The 20752-nt window shown below is 37.1% G+C and overlaps 1 protein-coding gene across 6 annotated transcripts in view; it reads right to left on the reverse strand.

The window, feature by feature from the left end:
• LOC118332136 (neurexin-2-like) overlaps window positions 1-20752 on the reverse strand; it is a 90333-nt gene that overhangs the window by 10810 nt on the left and 58771 nt on the right. For all 6 annotated transcript variants that reach the window (XM_035667301.1, XM_035667300.1, XM_035667299.1 and 3 more), the window contains 2 exons: window positions 7590-7771; window positions 912-1083 (listed from right to left, as the gene is read on the reverse strand). In XM_035667301.1, coding sequence (XP_035523194.1) covers window positions 912-1083; window positions 7590-7771 — 354 coding nt within the window. The remainder of the gene's footprint in view (window positions 1-911; window positions 1084-7589; window positions 7772-20752) is intronic.

Here is a 20752-nt window from a genome sequence, read left to right on the forward strand (position 1 = left end):
AACAGTTATTTTGTATAATTGAAATGTAAAACACATGTTTGACTTGGTCATTATAGAGCTAGGCCCTTTAACTGACAAAATGCAATATGAATTCAACCGTATCCATCAATCTGTTTTTGTAAACAAGACACAGAGAGGTCACCTTTATATGATGTTGTACGTGTTCACTGTTGAACAGATAAATGTAGATTTAAACACGTTCACTAAAGAATTATAAATGTCAACAAGAATGTATCAGCTGAACTAATATAAAGCACACTAGTATACAACATATTCATCCTGGTTAGTAAACACTGTCTCTTTAGAACAGGGATTGGTAGATTAAATCTAAAATATTATATTAGACTTATATAGTACTTGAACCACATAAGAATTACGTGTTTTGGAAATGTCTAGAACATCCTGCCCAGGCCACATATGCATATCTCTAAAATACCCATGAAAAGCCAATTTTAGAGGACAGATGAGAAAAAAATTGCTGCTCTAATTTGCTGTAAATTAAGATATTTCTCTCATCTGCTACATCCTTGTCCACCTGTCTGCCAAACTGGCAGCAAAAACGACAGCAGCTGATAAAACGTCTTTCATTGCTACTAGATGTACTGAGGAAGGCAGCTTGAGGCGAATGCATGAATTTTAGATTTTTATATTATTTAGCCAATATGGCATGTCCAGTTGTATGCGTGTGGCATCTTAATAGCGATGAAATAACCAGACTGGAATTGAATTGACTATATATATGCCACTGGGCAGATTACCAATCAGTTTTTTGCAAACAGTACATTTCACAACTGCTCATTTGAAGACTTATGTTTGATAGGCAGACATGCACTCCTCTCTCGCTGATCCAGTAGCTCCATGCCATCTTTCTACGTATCATATACCCACATACTTTGTCCCGTGAGTCTTACCTGGTGGATAACGCTCTATGACTGGATGGTTGTCCACCTGGAGAGTGGCATTGCCACCGCTGCGTGTGAAGCGCACAACATGGTACTTGCCGTCATTTACTATGACAGCAGGCTCATCGATGGTTATGTCATCCGTCCCCACATTGAAGATGACACCAATTTTCCCTTGATCCTGCAGGTAAAAACAAAGAATGAATGTGACACATTCAACAAACGTTGTAAACTAAAAAATACATCAAATCATATTCACTCAAAATGTGCAGACTATAGAATTGTTGTCTACTTCAGGGTTGTCCAGCCAGAAACCATATTTAAGTGGCAAAAGCATATCTTTTGTGACATGGACAGTGTGTTTTATTTCTTTCTTTAGGGTTCAGCACCATTCTCCCTTAGCAGCCAGCTCAGGTTTCCTGATGTGGATAACTCCTGACAGAATCCTGCTGCTTCTCTTTTGGTTGACCAACTTCTCTCCCTGTCAGCTCCTGCCTGCTCCTGCCAACCTTCCTCAAAGATCAAATCTGCTTCTCGAGCCAGCCTTTGGGTGGCACTGATAAGGAATGTTGGAAACAAACTGAGCGGGTTCCCTGTGCCTGTCTGGCCTTTGTACATTTGCTGCCATACAATCTTTCTAAATACAACACAAGGTCAAGGTACTAATGTAGTTGTAAGAGACATTGTGAGGAACGCCACATAAATCTTCAGGGGTACACCTTTAACTCTGCTACTACACTGTTATTGCAAGGCATGTCTTTACAGTATGAGATAGAACACATCTTGTCAGCCTGAAGGTGAGATGTAGCAATGAAGGTGGCAGTACTGATTTAACAGGCAGTCAAGTGATACAATGAGTGCCTGTTGTATAGTATGTCTCACATGCACGGTAGCATGTTGTGCACATAGGTAAAACCTCATTACCGTTACATAATATTAATAATAAGTGACTTTCGGGCTGTGCAGCTTCCCCCATATCATTTGTCTCTCAGCTGTGTGCTATCAAGAACCAAGAGTCTGCAGGTTTTTATTCAAACAACCCCCAATCCAACATCTGGTCGCACTATATCACACCTTCAACCAGAGAGGGGAAGTAAACAGTGAAATTGGCTGGTGCAGTGTTTTATTGAAATGAAATGCTGCAGACTGCATGGCACACAGTGTCCACAATATTTACTGGCCTTATGGACATGATGTGAATTTCATCCACAGTGGGTCTTGCGTTGCTTTGGTTTCCCAGCTTTACTGTCTACTGACTTCCACAATGTTTTCCTTGGCATGCGCCATTTAATATAACTGATTGTTCCCCTTCTCTCTTACTTTCAATATTACATTACTGGCTGAAAGACCAGAACTTCAAATATGTGGATGGAAATACGTCTTTTCTTGCCTTGATGGCTGCTATTGTGTAACGTAAAACCTGTCTCCCTGCTTTGCTCTCTCCCCCTAATCAGATGTAAAATCCTTCTAGAGACCTTTTCAATTTAAGATAATTATTCATGCTGACACAGTTGGCGTTAAGTACAGAAGTGTTAAGTGTCCTCAGAGACCTTGAACCTCCATTTAATAATGTCATTTTAAGCTGGAGAAAGCAACTTTCAACACATTTTCTATAAAGGAGCTCTAAAACCAAACAGAGCCATGTTACTTGTCTGAATTGTATAATCACTTGAAAGTTGTCATGAACCCAGGAGGAGGCGACTATGTGCGACTGATTTATGACACACAAACTACAGCTGGATAATCAAATTCACACAAGTCAAAAAGAAGATGAAATGCCTTCCCACTCACAGTTACTCACTATGACACTGTGGGTTAATTAAGGTCAGTGTTATTGTAGGTTAGTCAGAATGTTAGGCCTAGTTGTAAAAGACCTCCAAAGACAAATTTTATTTTACAAACTTGTGTTTCTTTATACACATAATTTATATTCCTTATACTTTTTATAAGAAATATCTTATAATTTTATATTCTAGCTTATATTCTGTACAGGCAGAGCTATTTACTTGACCATGGTTTAATCACTCTTCCCAAGAAGCAAACCGATGATTATTAATTCGTCAACTACAAGATAGTACGGCCTCCGGTCAAATTCAGCCCTCTGTTGTTCTCTGGACAACAATTAACATCTCCAGGGCTATAGCAGTCTGCCGGGGGCTTTTATTTTGCTAACTCGGTTTAGAGCATGATTACAAAACAGCCCCAAAGCAACACTACTGCACCCCAGTTTTAGAAAACAAAAGCTTGCCATTTCCAGTTCACATTAGGTTTTTTTTTTTTTTTTGCAAGCAGCTGGCTATTTACTGTCCATGTTTTTGAGTACAAAGCTAGTTAAGCATATCCTCATGAAAGTCTCCCACCTAGCTGTTTTAACATCAGCTCTGGGGGAGAAAGCATTTCCTTAGAGCATTCCCTGTTTCCACGGGGGCTTTCAGTGTGAGGTCTCAGCTGCAGTCTCATTATGAGGAGGATATGTTATTATAAGGATTTATTTTTGATGTGCTGAAAAAGAAAATGTCTGAGTGGACAGATATTGATGCTTTTAAGAGGACAAGTATGTCTGTCTGTCTGTCTGAGTTTGTTACCGGCCAACTGTCTTTCTCTGTATTGGACATGTTTACTAGACTCTTTGCTGGCGCCTTCTCCTCAGAGGCAGGTGGGAGTTTGCATCTACAGTGTTGGGAATTAAGAGGCTTCCTATCTTTCATATTCCCACCGGAATGCTAAAGTGCTTCTTCATCATACTCAGCACAGTGATAGATGTGTTTGGCTAACATAAAAGGAACCTAGTAAATCATTTTTTAATCCTGAGCATGAAACAGGAAACAATTCCTTTCTTTTAAAAGGCAATTGCTGGATGGAAATGACAGATCATTATATATAATGAAAAAACTTCAAACCACTGCATGCAATATAATGCGAGCTGCTAATTCCTTTGAACTGTTGCATATTTCCCAAATACATCCCAAATACATCAAAGGCACATATTTTCTCTAAAAATGGATTACATCTTAAAATATCCAGTTATTACTGTAAGTTTATTTCATCTGTAGGAAAAACTTTTTTAGTTATAATATTTAGTAACCACAGCACACAGCATCAGATCTGTACCTAACTTATCTATCATAAAATTGAAATGAAGAAGCACAGTAAGAAGGCTAAGGTTGAGCTCTGCCTTTGAAAGTGCCCTCCTGAAGTATGCACATTCATGAGTTTTGTGTGAAGCGTTTCCATTCCTGCACAGAACGAGGCGGAATATTTATGAAGAAAGACTTTCCTATTCAGAATATAATTTTGAGGGCCAAATTGCCGGAGCCCTCTCCCGATTGATGCACTTGCACATTAAAATGCATAAGAAATCTACTTATGGAATCACGGAGGTCCACCCAAACCTTACCAGGTTACTGTATTAACTTCATCATTCATTCTCCTGTAGTTTCTAATTGTCATCCTTTTGCACAATGAATCTTCTGTTTTTGTTCTTTCAGTCACTCATTAAAAACATGACCCTTTGAAAGTATGAGCCTCTCTAATTTACTCTCTGGTGAATATGGGGATGGTGTATAATTGGTCTTTGAAGCTTGTGTATGTGACCAGTTTAATGCAGCAATCTTCTGTGCTCGTGAGTAATGTTTATTTTGTTGTTTATCTGTGATTCAGAATTGCTGTTTTAATGATTTCAATATTTTAAGCACTGACAATCAGATGCTACATTTGCAGCTTTAAAAGCTTAATCTGTTCCAAATTATCAGTGGATGGAAATCTAGTGGTAGGCTAATGTTAAGTTTCATCTTGGTTGCTCTAATAGTCATATCTGTTAATCAAGAGTACTTCAAACACAATGAAAGTGCTCTGTTGAAACCAGGCGCCCACATTTATTATGACTTTTTTCTTAAGGAAGGGTTTTGACCCCTTCATGATTCACACCATTTCATGCAGTTCAACTGTGATTATTCATCATATTGTAGTTTTGAAAAGAAAGCTTGATATCCGAGGAAGAATAAAGGAAGTGAATTCTGCTCTAAGGCACCTCACCTGAAAACACCAAATCCCTGAAGCACTAAAAAAACTCATATATCATTTGTTTCCTTTACTATTTTCAACTCTCCCTTGTGGCCAGTGTTATTTTGACCAGCTTCTCTCTGTCTTCACCTACTTTTCACAGTCTTCTTTTTCGTTAATGGGCAAGCAGAGGAAGTAAACGAATGTGTTATATGTGATAAAATGTGGAATTAATAACATACATAACATGAATTACAAGGAATGTCAACTTAGGTTTCTACAAAACAAGAAGGTGTGATCTTTTGAAGCTTAGTTAGAAAAACCAAAAAAAGACAACCTCAACACCCTCTGAACTCTTTTTTATCCCCCTCTGCTGAGCAGTAATAAGGTGTCAAAGTAAGCAATCTGTCAGGGTGCAAGGACTTGGCAGATGCTGGAAAAATCTTTTCAGCTGGCTTTGCGGCAGTCTTTGCATTTACTAGCAACAGTGCAAGGCTGGCAAGGTCAGTTCCACACTTTTAAAACTGGAAATACAATTTAAATGAGACATTCTGAAAAACATCCAGGGGAGGATTTTTGTACCCAACATGTCAAAACTCTAAAAACAGGCACACTGTAAACCTTTTTAAAAAGGTTTCAATTTTAAAACATTTTCTGTATATTAGCTCCAATATTATTTTACCAACTTAGCTTCCCTCTTCTAAAGGCCGCAGTTAACTGTAATAATAGACCAGCCTGGAACAGTGAATGCAACAGACTGAATATTAGTTACTGAATATGCCTGGAAGACACTATAAATGCTGAGTGCAATGAGCATGCTCAACTTTAAATCACTAAAATTACCACATGTCTTTCACATTTGAATACAAATCTGAACCATTACAAGAGCAGCAAAAGGCAATGTGCTATGGAACATAATGAGGGGAATGAGTTTTTTCTTCACCTCTAGTGTTTCTATTTTTTAAGAAAACGATTCATGTTTTCTCTTCTTTCACGTATATATACAAGTATATAGACAGTTTTAAAATAAACATATACCTTGAATTAGATTTATACAAATACATTTGGGGACATAATATTGAATATGGAAATTAGTGGAAATAATTTATGAACATTATAGGAATAAAATTCAAGATCAGGCCTGGTGAATCAGAAGATAAAGAAAGCACTATTCCTCATTTCAAAATGCTACGCTTTTCAGGACAGCGTCTGTAATTTTAGGAAGCAGTTTTTAGGTGGTTACAACAAAGTGTCTACTAATAAGGGTCTAACTCCAGTTGCGATTTTTGTCCCGTGCTCTGACAACAGGTGTGATTTTAATTATGACACAGCACGCAGACGTTTGACAGATCTCCCCTCTGGTCTTCATCATGGCACATCTGTCCTGTGGCTACATGCTAAAAAGGCTGATTTCCCTCCAGAAAAGACACAGTTGCTGGCAGCTGCTGAGGAGTCACTTGGTTCCACCAACAGATACACGTGTTTATCACCAGAAAACATCTCTTAGTCTACAGCCTTGTGCTTTATTGTATCTCCTTCTTGTGGGCATAATTTATATTTTCATATTTTATCTCAATATTTGGACTTGAATGCCATTAATCAGTGAATCATACAAGCTGTGACAAACTCTGCTTGATGTTTTTGTGCCAAGTTAGAATAATGGCTTAAAACGTTAATTTAAAAATAGGCTGTAAGAGGTTTATCTATACTCATTTCTTTTTGGTTTAATTCAATTTAATTTAATTAAGATTGTAGCATCAGTATTATACTAGCAAGCTTTTTGTGCTAATATGAGTTTTCTTGCACCTTCATCAATATATCTTAAAATAATGATATTTTCCTTAAAACTTTACCATTGCTGCCCTTTCTTCCCACTTTTTATGTAACTTCCATGATGCTTGTGTGACTCTCAGTTGTGCTATCCCAGACTGAGCTATCTAAATATGAACTGAAGAAATTTCCTTTCTTAATTCTGTGCTCTTTTTTTCACAACTTACAAACAAAGTTTCAATATTAGTCACCAGCTGCTTACTTCCAAACACTGGAAAATAGTATTCAATAATGTTGCTCAATGTTTTCCTCAGGCATTATGGAGACAATGGTAGAAAACAGACGTTTGTTATCTTGTGCTTCCAGACAGAGTGGACTAATTTCCACTGTTCCAGTGTGCTGCCCACTTCACATTGCCCTGATTTTCATGAGATCTAAGGATTTGGGTGTTTTCTTTGACGCTGCATTCATAATCAATAATATAATGCTTCTTTTGATGCATATTGACAGAAATATACATGAAACAGCACAATAGCAATGACCATAAGTGCTAATAGGCAATTTGTGCCTTATTCTTTAGAGAATGTTTGTTCTGAGATACTCTAAACATTATTTTGAACTCATGGAAGATGGAAGGTATGAGGGCACTGTTTTGTTGATAAATCTGAAAGAAACTAATTATATAGCAAAATATATCTGACTCTATCTCTGTGTAATCATTCTTATATTATAATATTATTCTTATATTCTTATTATTCTATGTACCTCAACATTTTTGAATTAAAGTTAGGTTTCTGGTTCTGAATTTGGAAACCAGAAAAGGAATGTACACAAATATTCACGGGATTGCCTTAGATCATATGAATAAAATACTTGATTTTAATCTTTATTATCCAATAGCAGCCCCATCCTTACTATGTGCAGCTGAAGATAGTCTCCGAGCCCATGGGTGCTCTCCACTCGCACCAAGATGGCGTCCTTCTGCTGTGAGCTGAAGCCCACGGCTAACCGGTCGGCCCGGGTGCTTGGCCTCTCGTTAGGGGCCCAGGTGAATGTGATGAGAGCCCCCCCTTTTCCAAAGATATATGTGGTCCCAGCTGGAAACAGAGACAGAAAGAGAAACAGCAGTGAGAAGCATTAAAGAGTAACTTTTTGTGCTGTAAACTGGAAGCATTTATAGTGTTAGTAATATTGCTTTATTCCAATGTTTAACTGACTAAATCTGGCTTAGTTTGTGCAGCTGGTGTTCAGTTGGAGATGTAGCGTTCTTCAAGGACAACTACAACGTTATTTATTTTTAGTATTTAAAGTACCATCCCCAGTATGAAGATGAGATTTAGAATTCTCCTCTCACCATCCCACACCCCCTCCGCCCCACTACTCTGAACACACACACACACACACACACACACACCATCTTTCATTTTTCAAAATAACGCAGTAGGCAGACAGAAGCTCAAACCAGGAAGGAAGAAAGAAAGATTTATTAGAGAGATCTACATTCCTCTTAAATCACAGTTAAGTAGCCTAATTTAGAAAGGATGATGAAGCTTTACGTTCACAGATGTAAACAGTTGAGCATCACAGTCGTACCTTTTATTTTCATTATTCCACATCACTGCAAATCCAACAGTACGGACATCCAAAAATGATGGCATAGCTTTGCACTGCAGTAATTTCACAGATTTCACAGAGTTTAGCAAAAGAGCACATAATCCAGGATGAGGCATATCATATATGAGTGGTATTCTATTTTTGTTTTTACAGGATTTCACATTATCCGTCATAAAAAGCACCCAAGTTTTTCTTGTTAGGTCAATGAACACATGATGTATAAGGCCTCTTTATGGGTCACGTGTCCTCCAAAATCAAGACACGGCCTTTGAGTTTTTTTCCCCAACATGAAAAATGTATCATTTACTGTAATCCTCATTACATCAGCTTTTCTGTATACGCGCTTCATATTTTATGAGGTCTCCCAGACTTGTTTACATGTTTAGACCCTGTACTTTTGCTATAGCTGATACATATAAATACTTTTCTGGGTTTTCTATTAGCAAATGTTTGCACTGATTTAGCACCTAGATATATGGTATTCATAATAATGTTAACGCCACTTAAAGTATATAAAGTATTATTAAAGTTATTAATTTGCACTCCTGTCTCATTGTGATGGATGAGGGAAATATATGTGTTAATTTAAGTCTTGCTGGATTCGCTGAGATACATGAGAAACTCCATGCGGACTTGTGTTAAAATTAATTTGGTGATCGACTTGTAAATCAGACACCTTATCATGATATGATATGAAATGATCTACACCTCTGATTGTTCATAAATATAAATTCCGTAATTTGTGTGAGAATATAAGAATCTGAGGTTTAATATACTTTTTTTATAGTCTGTGCAAATTCAAATTGAGTCATCTCTAAGTTTGCTTTCTTAGGGAGTGAATATCAGGTGTGTTGCACCCGCAGCAACACCTGCACCTTCACAGAAACAGTATTCCACCTTCACTTTTTCCTGAGATAGTCATTGATGAAAAGGAACAAAAATCTTTAAAAACAATACTTCAGAGTAGGAGTCCCCATACATGAAACCTATTGGTCATGTTAGATTAAGTGAACAGCTATCCAGCTAATCACACCATTTGGCCAACTCACCACGCAGGGTATAAAATTAAAACTGTGAGTACATTCAGAAATGGGGCTCCTGTCAATCGCTAGCAGTAATCACAGATTAGACAATAAGAACAAATCAAAGGTATGAAATGGCTTTTCAATTAGTTAGTAATTTAGAATTTTCTTTGTCTTGTTATGTGTCAGCAGACATTACTAAATATAAAATAAAAAGCTGTCCTTGTTGTTGTGCTACCTCAATCATCCCAAATGCAAGCCAGCTGGCCCACAATCTTAATTGTAATAATGTCAGCTAGCTTGCATTATTTAGCCAGAAGAAATAAGTCCATCCTTCTTTAAACTGTGGCCTTTAATTGCTGTATATTTTTATATTGTCTTATAAGCAGTGCCGGGCACGTTACCAAAAAATAAGATTTTGTTACAGTTACTAGTTACTTCTACCAAAAGTAATTTCATGACCTTACTAATATATATTATACATAACTAGTTACAAGGTAAAGTAATTTTTGCCTTACTTTTAAATGTCTGCTTTAAGTCTGTTATTGACACAGCTGTCAGCTATATTATTTTAAAGTTGCTGCGCGACAAGACAAATGTATCTATTTATTAATACTCCCGACCACCAGTAGGCAGCAACGAGTAGCATCCCTACTTACCATTTATTGACTTAATTAGAATAGACAGGAGGATCTTAATAGTTAATAACTAATTACCAGTGTATTCGATGTAAAGCAAGCTCACATTGACCTGTTTTGGGCCATAGTCGGGTGACATTAAACTGGAAAATCAACATATATACTTGGGTGGGCTAGGTTTGTCTGCCATCTTCTGCAGCTGTCGACTATTTTTAGGTAAGACAAAATGAGTAACGAGCTCATTTAAATTCCAGTCAATGTAATTGTGTAATTTAATTTGAAAACCTGATTAGTTACATTACTATTTACCACCAAAAGCTGTGGATGACAGGCTCATGTCCGACCTCTAGAACTTCCACACTTTTAAAAATACTGCTCCCCTGGTGAATGTTCTTTTAGAGGAGTTAGGATTGCAGGTGCTGATGGCAAATACAGAAAAAACTGCTGTCCTTAGATGAAACAGTACGCCACGAAAGATGCGTAGTCATTTTGATACAAGGTACAGCAGAAACTACAATTACCTTTAATAGTACACCACAAATACTTGTTTTTCTGGGCTTGTTTTAACACCTGAAACTTAAGTGTTGTTTTTACAACTGATATTTTTCACCTCTAAAGTGAAGCACAGAGAAACACTTCGCCTCAACACTTCGCCTCAATTTCAACTTCAACATTTCAACAAGACTTGAGTACTCTTCTGCTCATTGTAATTGGCACTCACCACAAAGGTTTTCTTATTGGCAGGAACTAACTGCTGCTTGAATGGTTTTTTTTATTTTATTTTTTTACATAAAACATTTACTCCAAAGACTTGTACTGCCTTTGAATGTAATTAAAAGGCTAGGTTCTCCGACAAGTGTTTATTTCAAACCAAATTATTTCTTGGTTAGGTAATCTTAATTAACGTCTGGGATTTGCAGTCAAATGTGAGTCGGTGACGTTAGTTACATCAAGGACTCGCGATGAATGGTTTAATTGGTTTCATCCTTTCAGTGAATCTGCATCTGCCCTCCTAATTTTTTTTTTATTGCACTTTTTTGTATCTTAAACATAATATAGGGGATGGACAACTTCATCAATCCGTGCATAATCTAATAAATTCTAATAAGCAGTACTGCATTAAATACTGTTTTTGATAATATGTCTTGTAACAAGTTCTAAAATAGCCCATCATCACAAACAATATCAACAAAAATCAAAATCAAACAATAATCTTTACAGAGGTGGTGTGTTTAAAGGCTATAATACTGCATTTCATTAAACTGAACATGCCGTCATGATGAGACAAGCCATGATGTGGTCAATCACCACATTCTGAGCACACAATTTCACACCATGTCTCATTTCAAATTTCACTGGGCAATATAGCCTTGAATGCCAATTTAAAAAGATACTCAGGAGACTCAAACCTCATGAACTTTTAGTGCCCAATTTGGATACCTAAAAACTGATCTTTGTAGATCATTACACACATTACATTCGGCTATGTAGTGCATAAAAAATGTTAAAACCGATTCACATGTGAAAATATAATACATAGACACGTGACACATTCTCAAGATGTACGCACCTGGGATTTCGAGATTTTCACGTGAAATGTTAACAAAAAATTATATATATATATATATACTGCAAGAAAGAGGAAGGAATTGAAGCCATGGTACTTAACATATGGCATGTTCAAATTAAGTTTACAGAAGTCTAATTATTGTGACTTAAAATACAAAATAATCCTCCATGGATGGCTCATATTACAGATCTTTCTGAAACAGTGATGAAAATGGCAAGAATGGTTGGACGAATTGCAAAGCTTTCTAACTAAAGACATTCTTAAGGTAATACCTCATAGTCAATTGCTGTATACAGGGCTATGCAGCTCAGAGAGATATGAGGAGACTGCAGATCACACTAAACAAGGCAGCAAGGATGCCACATTAAGTGTGGGCACTGAAAAGGAGTGAGTGATGGGATGGCCTACAGTAGTGCAGCATTTGAGAGATGATTCTATTGCATGAATTTTCAAAAATTCAAAAGTTAAAAAAGCCAGTTAGTATTAAGAACGAACTGCTACTAGTATGAATAAGAGATAAAAAGAAATGTATATGGAAAGAAGGGCCTTTTTCAGAACTGTTAAATCATGGAATTAATTACAGTAACTCACTGAAGAAGGTACAGCAGTAGGACTATTATATACACTATTATTTTGTACTGTCAGTGGTTTGTAGAGTATTGGTATCATTACCAGTAATATTAGTATTATAACGTGAACACATAGATGAAAATGTGTATATGTAGGTATATGTAATAAGAAGATTAGCCAATGAGCTGAAAGAGATCCATCGTTTTTTTTCACATATGAAATGTAACACCTCATTTGAAAAAAATCGGTGTCATATATAAAACACATTTTGCATGCGATAATTATGCATTTATGCCATATCCAATGGTAGACATGTCCAAGGTTCCCATGTTAACAACGTGTGAGTGTTCTTGTCATCAACACGCTTGTAGGATTACAGATTTGGTTGTGTGAGGTTTACAATACTGTGCATTAACAATATAACACTACGTCTCTTAAATTTTGGCTTAATTACATTGAACGAGGGTCTTCGGCTAATATAAGGCGTCCATATTTGTTTGGTTTTCAGGGACGTCCATATTAGATAGTGTAAAGTCGGGTATATCATAATTCCTAATTGTGATTACAACTAGGAGGTTGTTGGTACTACCAAGATGGAAACTTGTAATCATGATAACTCTTATATGACATGAATGCATGAATTTCACACATACTGTTACATGTGGATTTGGACCTTTTACACGTGAGACCATGGTTTGCACATATTCTTTTTTGTAACACTGTTGAGAACTTCAATTATTCCCTTCAATGTAAAGAAAAAGGTTTTCTCCACTACAAATAGCTAATGGACATGGAACTGTGGTGTTCTGTCTAGTGCTGTGGGAGCATGAGCAGACAGTCAAAGGGTGAACAAAGGCTTACATGCACGCCTGAAATGTGCATCATGAAATATGGAATGCTAATGCACCTGCAGGATAATATGGAAGCATCTGTCTATAGACAGCAGTGTCTCTTGCATTAGTTATAACGTTAAAGCATTTCATAAAATCTGCCTCCCTGTTCTCTCTCCTCCTATCTCTTCTTTTTTCTCTGTGATGGACCCGCATCAAATAAAGCAGGCAGTAAATCAGTCTTGTTAAGATTATTACTATAAACATCACATTTCTCTCCCTTGAAGCATCTCTTCTCTCCCTCTGACGACTATCTCCCGGGAGTGCTCCGCTTTTCTCTCATGGCCATACAATGCATCTGTGCTCAGATAATAGGGTTCCCTTGGAGATTCGCAACAGCAAAATGTGTGCTGTATATCACATCATTATTAGTTGGGAACCTTGATGATTAATTATACTGTATACAGGCATTGTAATACTCCTAGTGCCTACCATATTGTTAATGGATATTATATAGGTGATGTGATAGCATATTTATTATAAAAATTTAATTGTAAGCATATTAAAACCCTAGTGTTGGTTTAATACATTACAGAGGTCAGCAGGATCATAGAGGGATATTATAGATTAATCTGCTTTTTACAGGCATTGTAAAGGTGCCAATGAAGCTCACAAAGAAACCATGATTGGCTGTTGTGTCTTAATGAATCTCTACACAACAAATGTAACAGTATGGATTGTTTGTTTATGCCAAGATGCATGCCACCCACTCAAACATCCTGTCCTATTCATTTGTGCTTTCAGCCAATATACGCAAGAGACAAGGCAACATGCTCATAGGACTTGCAAACTACACTGAGACGGTGGTGATAATTTGCATCACACATAACACTTTAGATGTGAAAAGGTTTAAACGCACCCCCTGAGCTTGCTGTTGTAAAGAAATGGAGAATTCTTGCGGCCACAGTGAGTATTAGCTCTCATATTACTAATCATGACTTTTAAGAGGCTGAAAAATAATCATGAATCATAGAAATGGCAGCTAGTATCAGCCGTAGCATTATAAACACAAAGCAGTGGAACAAACAGTATTACTCATACTCTTATAGCCATTTAAAATCGTTCTGGTGATTATGAATGGGAACATGTATTTTATACTTGAGCACACCTATAATTGTATATGGACAAATTTCTTTCAGCGTGCCAACCTCAAGTAGGGCAAAATGACTAAAGTGCAGTACAGCATACAATATGCTGTGGAGACGGTTTGTGCAGAGAAACAAGGGCACTTTACTGGAAAAACAAAGCTGATCGATAAGAACATAAAGCCATATAGATCTCTAAACTGTGAGCAGTTTTGCAGAAATGGAGAGTTATGGAAAGATATTAAGTTTGAATTTGGCGTCTGACTTATGGCATCTGAGGCACACTCTTCCATGGTCTATTAAATACAGCTCAGTGAAATGATGAAAATGAATAGCGCAGGCTAAAGCCTGACGGAGAGGACATAAGGTTTTTAAAGTTAAAATATGGTGTACAACCTAGATAGTGGCACCATATACTTAGTACAGTGAATCAAATCAATCAAATCAATTGAATTTGATAAATTACATGCCACACTGAAAATCTTGTGAATCTTAAATAACCACACATGCAGCTGGCAGACACAGACTTCAGCTGTATTATGGTTAAATTGTTGTTTCTGCTCCCATCAGCAAGATGTATCCAGACTGTCAGTTCTCAAAATTAAACGTCTGCAGCTCAGAGCGCCTCAAACGACCCCCTTCTTCTATAATAACGATTTTCTCCTACTCAACTTTCAGATGACTTGGGTCGTGCATTGAAACTGTTTCATACAATTCTGAAATGCTGCATTAATGCTTCCTCCTATTGCAAAAGTCACAAAGACATTTCCCACGAATGCACCGAAATAGCTTTTATGACAAGAATACAATGCCCAAGGTTTTTTAGGGCATTATACTTGTGGCCTTCATTTTCCTCAGCTTTTCAGATTTAATTGTCGCTCAGTTTTTACAACATTAACACTGGAGTATTGGTGGGGTGTGTCAGTTGTCTTAAATGTTAAAATCATTTGGTGTTTTTATATATTCTCATATCTGATCTGTGCACAAAAACATTGAAAATGTATTGTGTTTTAGTTATAATCCTTAAAATTTTCATCATATCAAACCTCATTTTCGATGCTATTTAATGTTGGTATTTCTTCTGCAATATTCATTCAGTGTATTTACTTTCGGTAGCTAGTAGTTTATATTGCTAGTGCAGGAGTCCACCATTACCAATTGCCTTCACACGCACAAGGAATTCACAAGAAATGATACAGCATGTAAACCCATGTAATTTTATTTAACTGATATCATCCTCATCGTTTACTGTTCACTCTCCTAATGCTGTATCAGAGCTGTATCATAGGGAAACTCCACCATATTAACACATCAAAGTCTGTTTACAGGTCTTGGGGAGTACTACTAACTATGTGAAAAAAGATGCATAAAGCCTTATGGGGCTGCACAGGAGGCTGTGTGAAGTCTGATGAAAGATTACAAGTTTGAAAATGATGCAGTCCAATCCTCATCTCTGCTAGCTAGCTGATCCTAGCATAATGTAACCTAATCTCTAACCAAACTATTGGTGGTTAAGGTTGCATTGTGGGTACTGTGGGCATAAAAAAGACAATAACTCTTGTTGTGCTGCGTGTTCACCGCGAGTCTGTGCAGTGCTAAAATAGTGGTGCACTCTTTCAAGTTACTGCTAATGCAAACTGAACATTTCCTGCTCAAGTGGCAAAACACAGGGTGATGATTTTACAGTAAAACAATCAACCACGAACAAAACATGAGCTGTTTGACTGGGCTGTAAACTGATACACCAGTTGTTCTATGTTGTATTTCTGACAAATTGGCTGCTCAAGGATTGTTTGCTGTAGTGTTGAAGCAGCACTTGTTATCACAGTAACCACAGGTGTTGCCAAATCAACTTGGACTGAAATCCTAAGGATTACAACTTTAAGATTTACAATTTTAATTTTAACAAGAACAGGGGGACTGTGTATTCAATGACAAATCTGATTTCTGAGGTCCCGAAATATACTTGGGATGCTATGCAGTAACAGGCACCTCTATTGCTCATATACTGGAAACAAAGGAACATGCACAGCACTGCACGAGATACTGTAATGTGATTCTGCTGCACAATCCTCAGACCTAAATTCTGTCTTCACAATGGCTATAGAGGTTTCCTATAAATCATTTTACAGCAGGTGCAATCATTGTTGGTGAATCCAGCTTTTGTTTGACGGTGAACTGCTGCTGTACCACACAGTTATATATTCTGTCCTTGGCTCTTCTTTACTCAGAGAAGGTAAGGCTTCAAAATGTAATATGACAAAAATGTGATCAATCACTCATTGTAGAAAGTAATTATATGTTAAAAATATTCCTACAGTAGCTTTAATATATTTTCCTAAAGTGGGGAACAATGAGATTACTGAATTCCTTCACAATAATAGTGACAGTATTAACATCAAAATGTCTGACATGAAAGCAACAGTTTACTATATAATACAATGCACAGTACAGCAAGCTTTAATGTCTCTGAAAAAAACATGACTCTCTGTAACATGCCTGTATTTCTTTAAATGGACCGTCATGAATGCCCCCACTGTGGTGTACATGTATTCATCATGCATTAAATGTCAAGTCTGTCTTTACTGGCAGCTTTCACTGTATGTGAAGATTGCTGTTCATGCTTGTTTACAAGACAAGGCCGGTCTCTTACCATCCCCCATATACATGTGCAGCCTTACTGAAGGCTATGTGCTAATTAAAGTCTTCAAAACCACAAAAACCACATTGCATTCAGAATTCAACTAGCACATAAAGTAAGTGACTATTGAAGTCTACTTTGTTCCCTGTGACCTTGCTGAGTATATTTATTTTAAATGTATGAGTCACAGAGTAAATCTCTCTCAATAACAAACGCTTTTACTTTTGATGCTTTCAGTATATTTTGCTGGCACTACTTTCACTCAAGTATGGTTTTGAAGGCAGGATGTTGTAATTAAGTATTTTTACAATGTGATATTGGTAGGTTTACTTGAGCACCCTTTTCCACCGCCGGTTCTCTTGCTAAGAATGCAGCCCTTGCATTTCTTCTGTGTCTTCTTTTGTATCTATTGCAGCAAACGCTTTCTTCTCTTCAGTTCACATTTTCATTCTGCCGTTGGTTCTGCTTTGCTGCAGATCTAGAGCAGCGGTTACCTTGGTCTCTTACATGCCATCCTTCGCCTTGTGTACTTGTTTCACCCTCAGTGTCTTGGCAAAAACCTCAAAATGACAAGTGCGTTCAACACATCGGTATTCATTTACAGAACAGCAATGATGATGATATAATAATATCAGTTATAAAATTATCTTGCAGCGTTTGAACAAAACACGAATGCTGTGGGACAGAATTTCTGTTAAGTTTGTTTTTATTGCTTGTGAGTGTATGTTTATTTGTTGTATGCAAGCCTGGCTCGCTATCATCCTGGAGGGTAATGTAATATGTGACCTGGAAGAAATAGAGCCTATCTGATAGACCTTTTGATGCCCCTGTCCTTTTGCTTTCCCTTTCTGCACTTCTTGTAGCAGGAAATACACTTTATGTCTGACTGCAGTGAGACACTAGACAAGCATTATTTTCTACACTTGATCTAAGGATAACATGCTTTCTGTTCAATTCAGTCTTATTATTGAATAGTGCTCAAAGATATTGTCTTTTAAAGGAGCCCACTAAGCCATTACCCTCACTTGAGAGATCTCTCTGGAAGTATTAGCTGCTCTTTGCCTTGCCACAGCCAGACAGTTCTTACACCAACATGGGGGCCCTGGAGAATGAAGTGCAGCAGATTTTCACTGAGTGTGTTGAACATGCGGGTGTGTTGGGAGCATGATGAGGGGTCAGCTACAGTGCAAACCTTCTTGCATTACAATTGAGAGGCACTGAGGGTCACTTGCAGTGTAGTGGTTAAAACACTGTATAAAACCTGCTCTGAAACAACATTATATTTAAGAAGCCATGTCAACAACTAGCTAAGGATGGTTCCAAAAAAGCCCTCTGAGTTATCATGGCACTGCAGGGTGAGAATATGAACTGAGAAAATAAAGTAAGCATTTTAGTTACATAATATGTCTCAAGTTGGGATTTGGCTTCCCCTGATATGAGACATCCTTCAGTCAATGAGTTAACATTTTTAATAATCTCCTTTTAATATCTGGTGCACTCATGTTGGGTATTTTGTTTGGCACATGGAAACATAATTTCTAAACAAACCCATATACAATGTTTAACTTGTGTCGAATAGTAACTAAAAAGTTTTCTGTGATCCGATTGACCTCATCGCTGATGTAGGAGGTATGAAATAGAGTTGTTCAGCTGATCAGGGCATCATCTGAGGTTAAGCTGAACAATAGGCATGTGAGAAGTGTAGAGAATTAAATGCCTAATTTAAAATGACATCAATGAAGAATTTTGAAGTAATTATACTGATGTTGCTACTGTAGCCATTTTCCCATCAAACTGTCACATACATTTTGAACTACAATGAATGTCTCAAAATACAAAGAAATACAAACTGGAGGCTTTTTCATCACATGGTCTGTTGTATAAAGTGATTATTATTTTTACATGAAGTTGACATCTGTCATCACGTCGAAGAGTGAAAGAAAAAAAAAGTAGCCATAATAAATGTATAGTATTTCGGACATTATTGGAAGGGGTTAAAGTGGGCATTATTTTATAAATATAAAGCTATGACAACTTATTATTTTCATGAGCAATTATTCTGCAAATTCATTGAGCAATCATCCAATCATTATTTAGTTTGTCAAATGCCAGAAAAAAAAGCAAAAATGTCCTTCTCAATTTCCCAGAATCCAAGGAGATCTTTGAATGAGATCGAGGTGATCCTCGTCTTCAAATATCTTGTTTTGTCTGACTAATAATCCAAAACCCAAAGAGATTATGTTTACAATGATATAAAACAGAAAAAATCTGCAAATCTTCACATCGGTGAAGCTGGAACCAGGAAATGTTTGTTTCAAATCAATTCAACGATTAATCAACCATCAAAATCGCTGGCCATCGACTAATAAATGAACTGACTGATCACTGCAGCTCTTAAGAACTGGCATTCTTTCACATCTTGAAGACCTCTGATTAAGTACTAATTCACTGGCAACTGATCAGCTATTTCGCATGGTGCCTCTTGCTCTTCTGTGACATTCACTCCTCACAGACAAACTCAGATACTTCTGAGCTCATTATTTGAACCTCTTTGTCTATGTGTATGCCACATACTGTAAGCAGTGTAGTGTAACAATACATTACATGTAATAACCTGTGTTTAGGATGAGGAGTGTGAGGCATTGCAGCAGGGTAGGTGGCCTATAAATAGCTATAGCCCAGGGGCCTCCAGGAGTCTTTGGCTAGCCTTGACACACACACACACACACACACACATGCATATCTGTTGCAAAAATTATAGTTAAGTTGATAGCATTTTTTTTTTTAGATTAAATATATTCAAAATTGTTTTAATTTTTAAAATGGTTTAAGCTTAGGTTGCATAACACAGTACTCTTGTGAACATTATGCCAATCAATGTTAAGCAATATCTGCATGTGCATTCTACACAGTGCATTATGGCATTGTGGACACGACTTGTAAATCATAAGTACTGTCTGTATCATTTATGTTGCAGTAAATTGAATTTCTTGCTCTGAAGTGCATACTTCAGCACAACCTACAGTACAAAATCTACAATAGAGGTAATTGAAAATTTATCAGTGAGTTCTTTGAAGTGTCTTTTTTTATAGGCCAGTTTGATCACAGGCTGTGCCGTTCCTGTAAAAGCCTGGTTCAGAATGATATGGCTATAATAGCGTAGATGTAATTCATCACATTTTTAGCCCTTTTGCAACTGACAAAACTGCTGTGGTGAAAAAGACACTACAAATCCATCGGGCCCCCTTTTATAGGACATAAAAGTGAGTTTTAGGACAGAAATTTCAAAGTGCAATATAAAAGGGAGCACTGGCTCTGGTGTCAGCGCTTTGAAAGAGCCAATTTAAGTAGCGGGGGCAATTTGATGTAGATTATTAAGGATAGGTCAATACTTTATATCCCTCAGTTGAACTCGTTATTCTTTCTTATGAAATTGCACAACAGAGAACCAGACTATTAAGACAGGTTTTATATTGAAAAGTTGGAAAATGTGTTGGCATAAATCCTGTAACGAGTTAAACCAAAGAGATAGTCTATGTTTATGTAAATAGAATTGCTTTACATTTGTTTTGACGTGCCACTAAATACAGTGTACTGTAGAAATCACCTCTGACACAAAACCGGCTCCATTACAGGGAGTGCATTATGCTGCTCAAACAAACAAGAACCTCATAGAAGACGATAAAGAGATTTGATGATTCACTATGCCATTGATGTGTATTTGCATTACAACAAACCCAGCTCTACTGGCGCTGTGGCATCTTGAAAAGCAACATGGGGAAAGGGCAAGCACTACTGATACTGATGGGTAGATAAAGAGGTTTAATGGTGCACAGAGGCTGCGCAAATCCATAGTTGTTGTGCCGTTAGTAAAGGATCCATTATGCCACTGCATGTCACAAGAGAGCCACCAATGGGGCCACCAACTTCAGGGACAACTAAACCCCCTTTTTGGATCTAAAATGCCAAAACAAATATGTCAGATAACAAAAGCGTACTCATATCTATTTCTCATTATCCCTGACCTTTGAGCCTTGGTGCAATCAGA

Source organism: Morone saxatilis, unplaced genomic scaffold, assembly GCF_004916995.1.
Source record: "Morone saxatilis isolate NCDOM2014 unplaced genomic scaffold, NCSU_SB_2.0 Contig20, whole genome shotgun sequence".
Taxonomy (NCBI): domain Eukaryota; kingdom Metazoa; phylum Chordata; class Actinopteri; family Moronidae; genus Morone; species Morone saxatilis.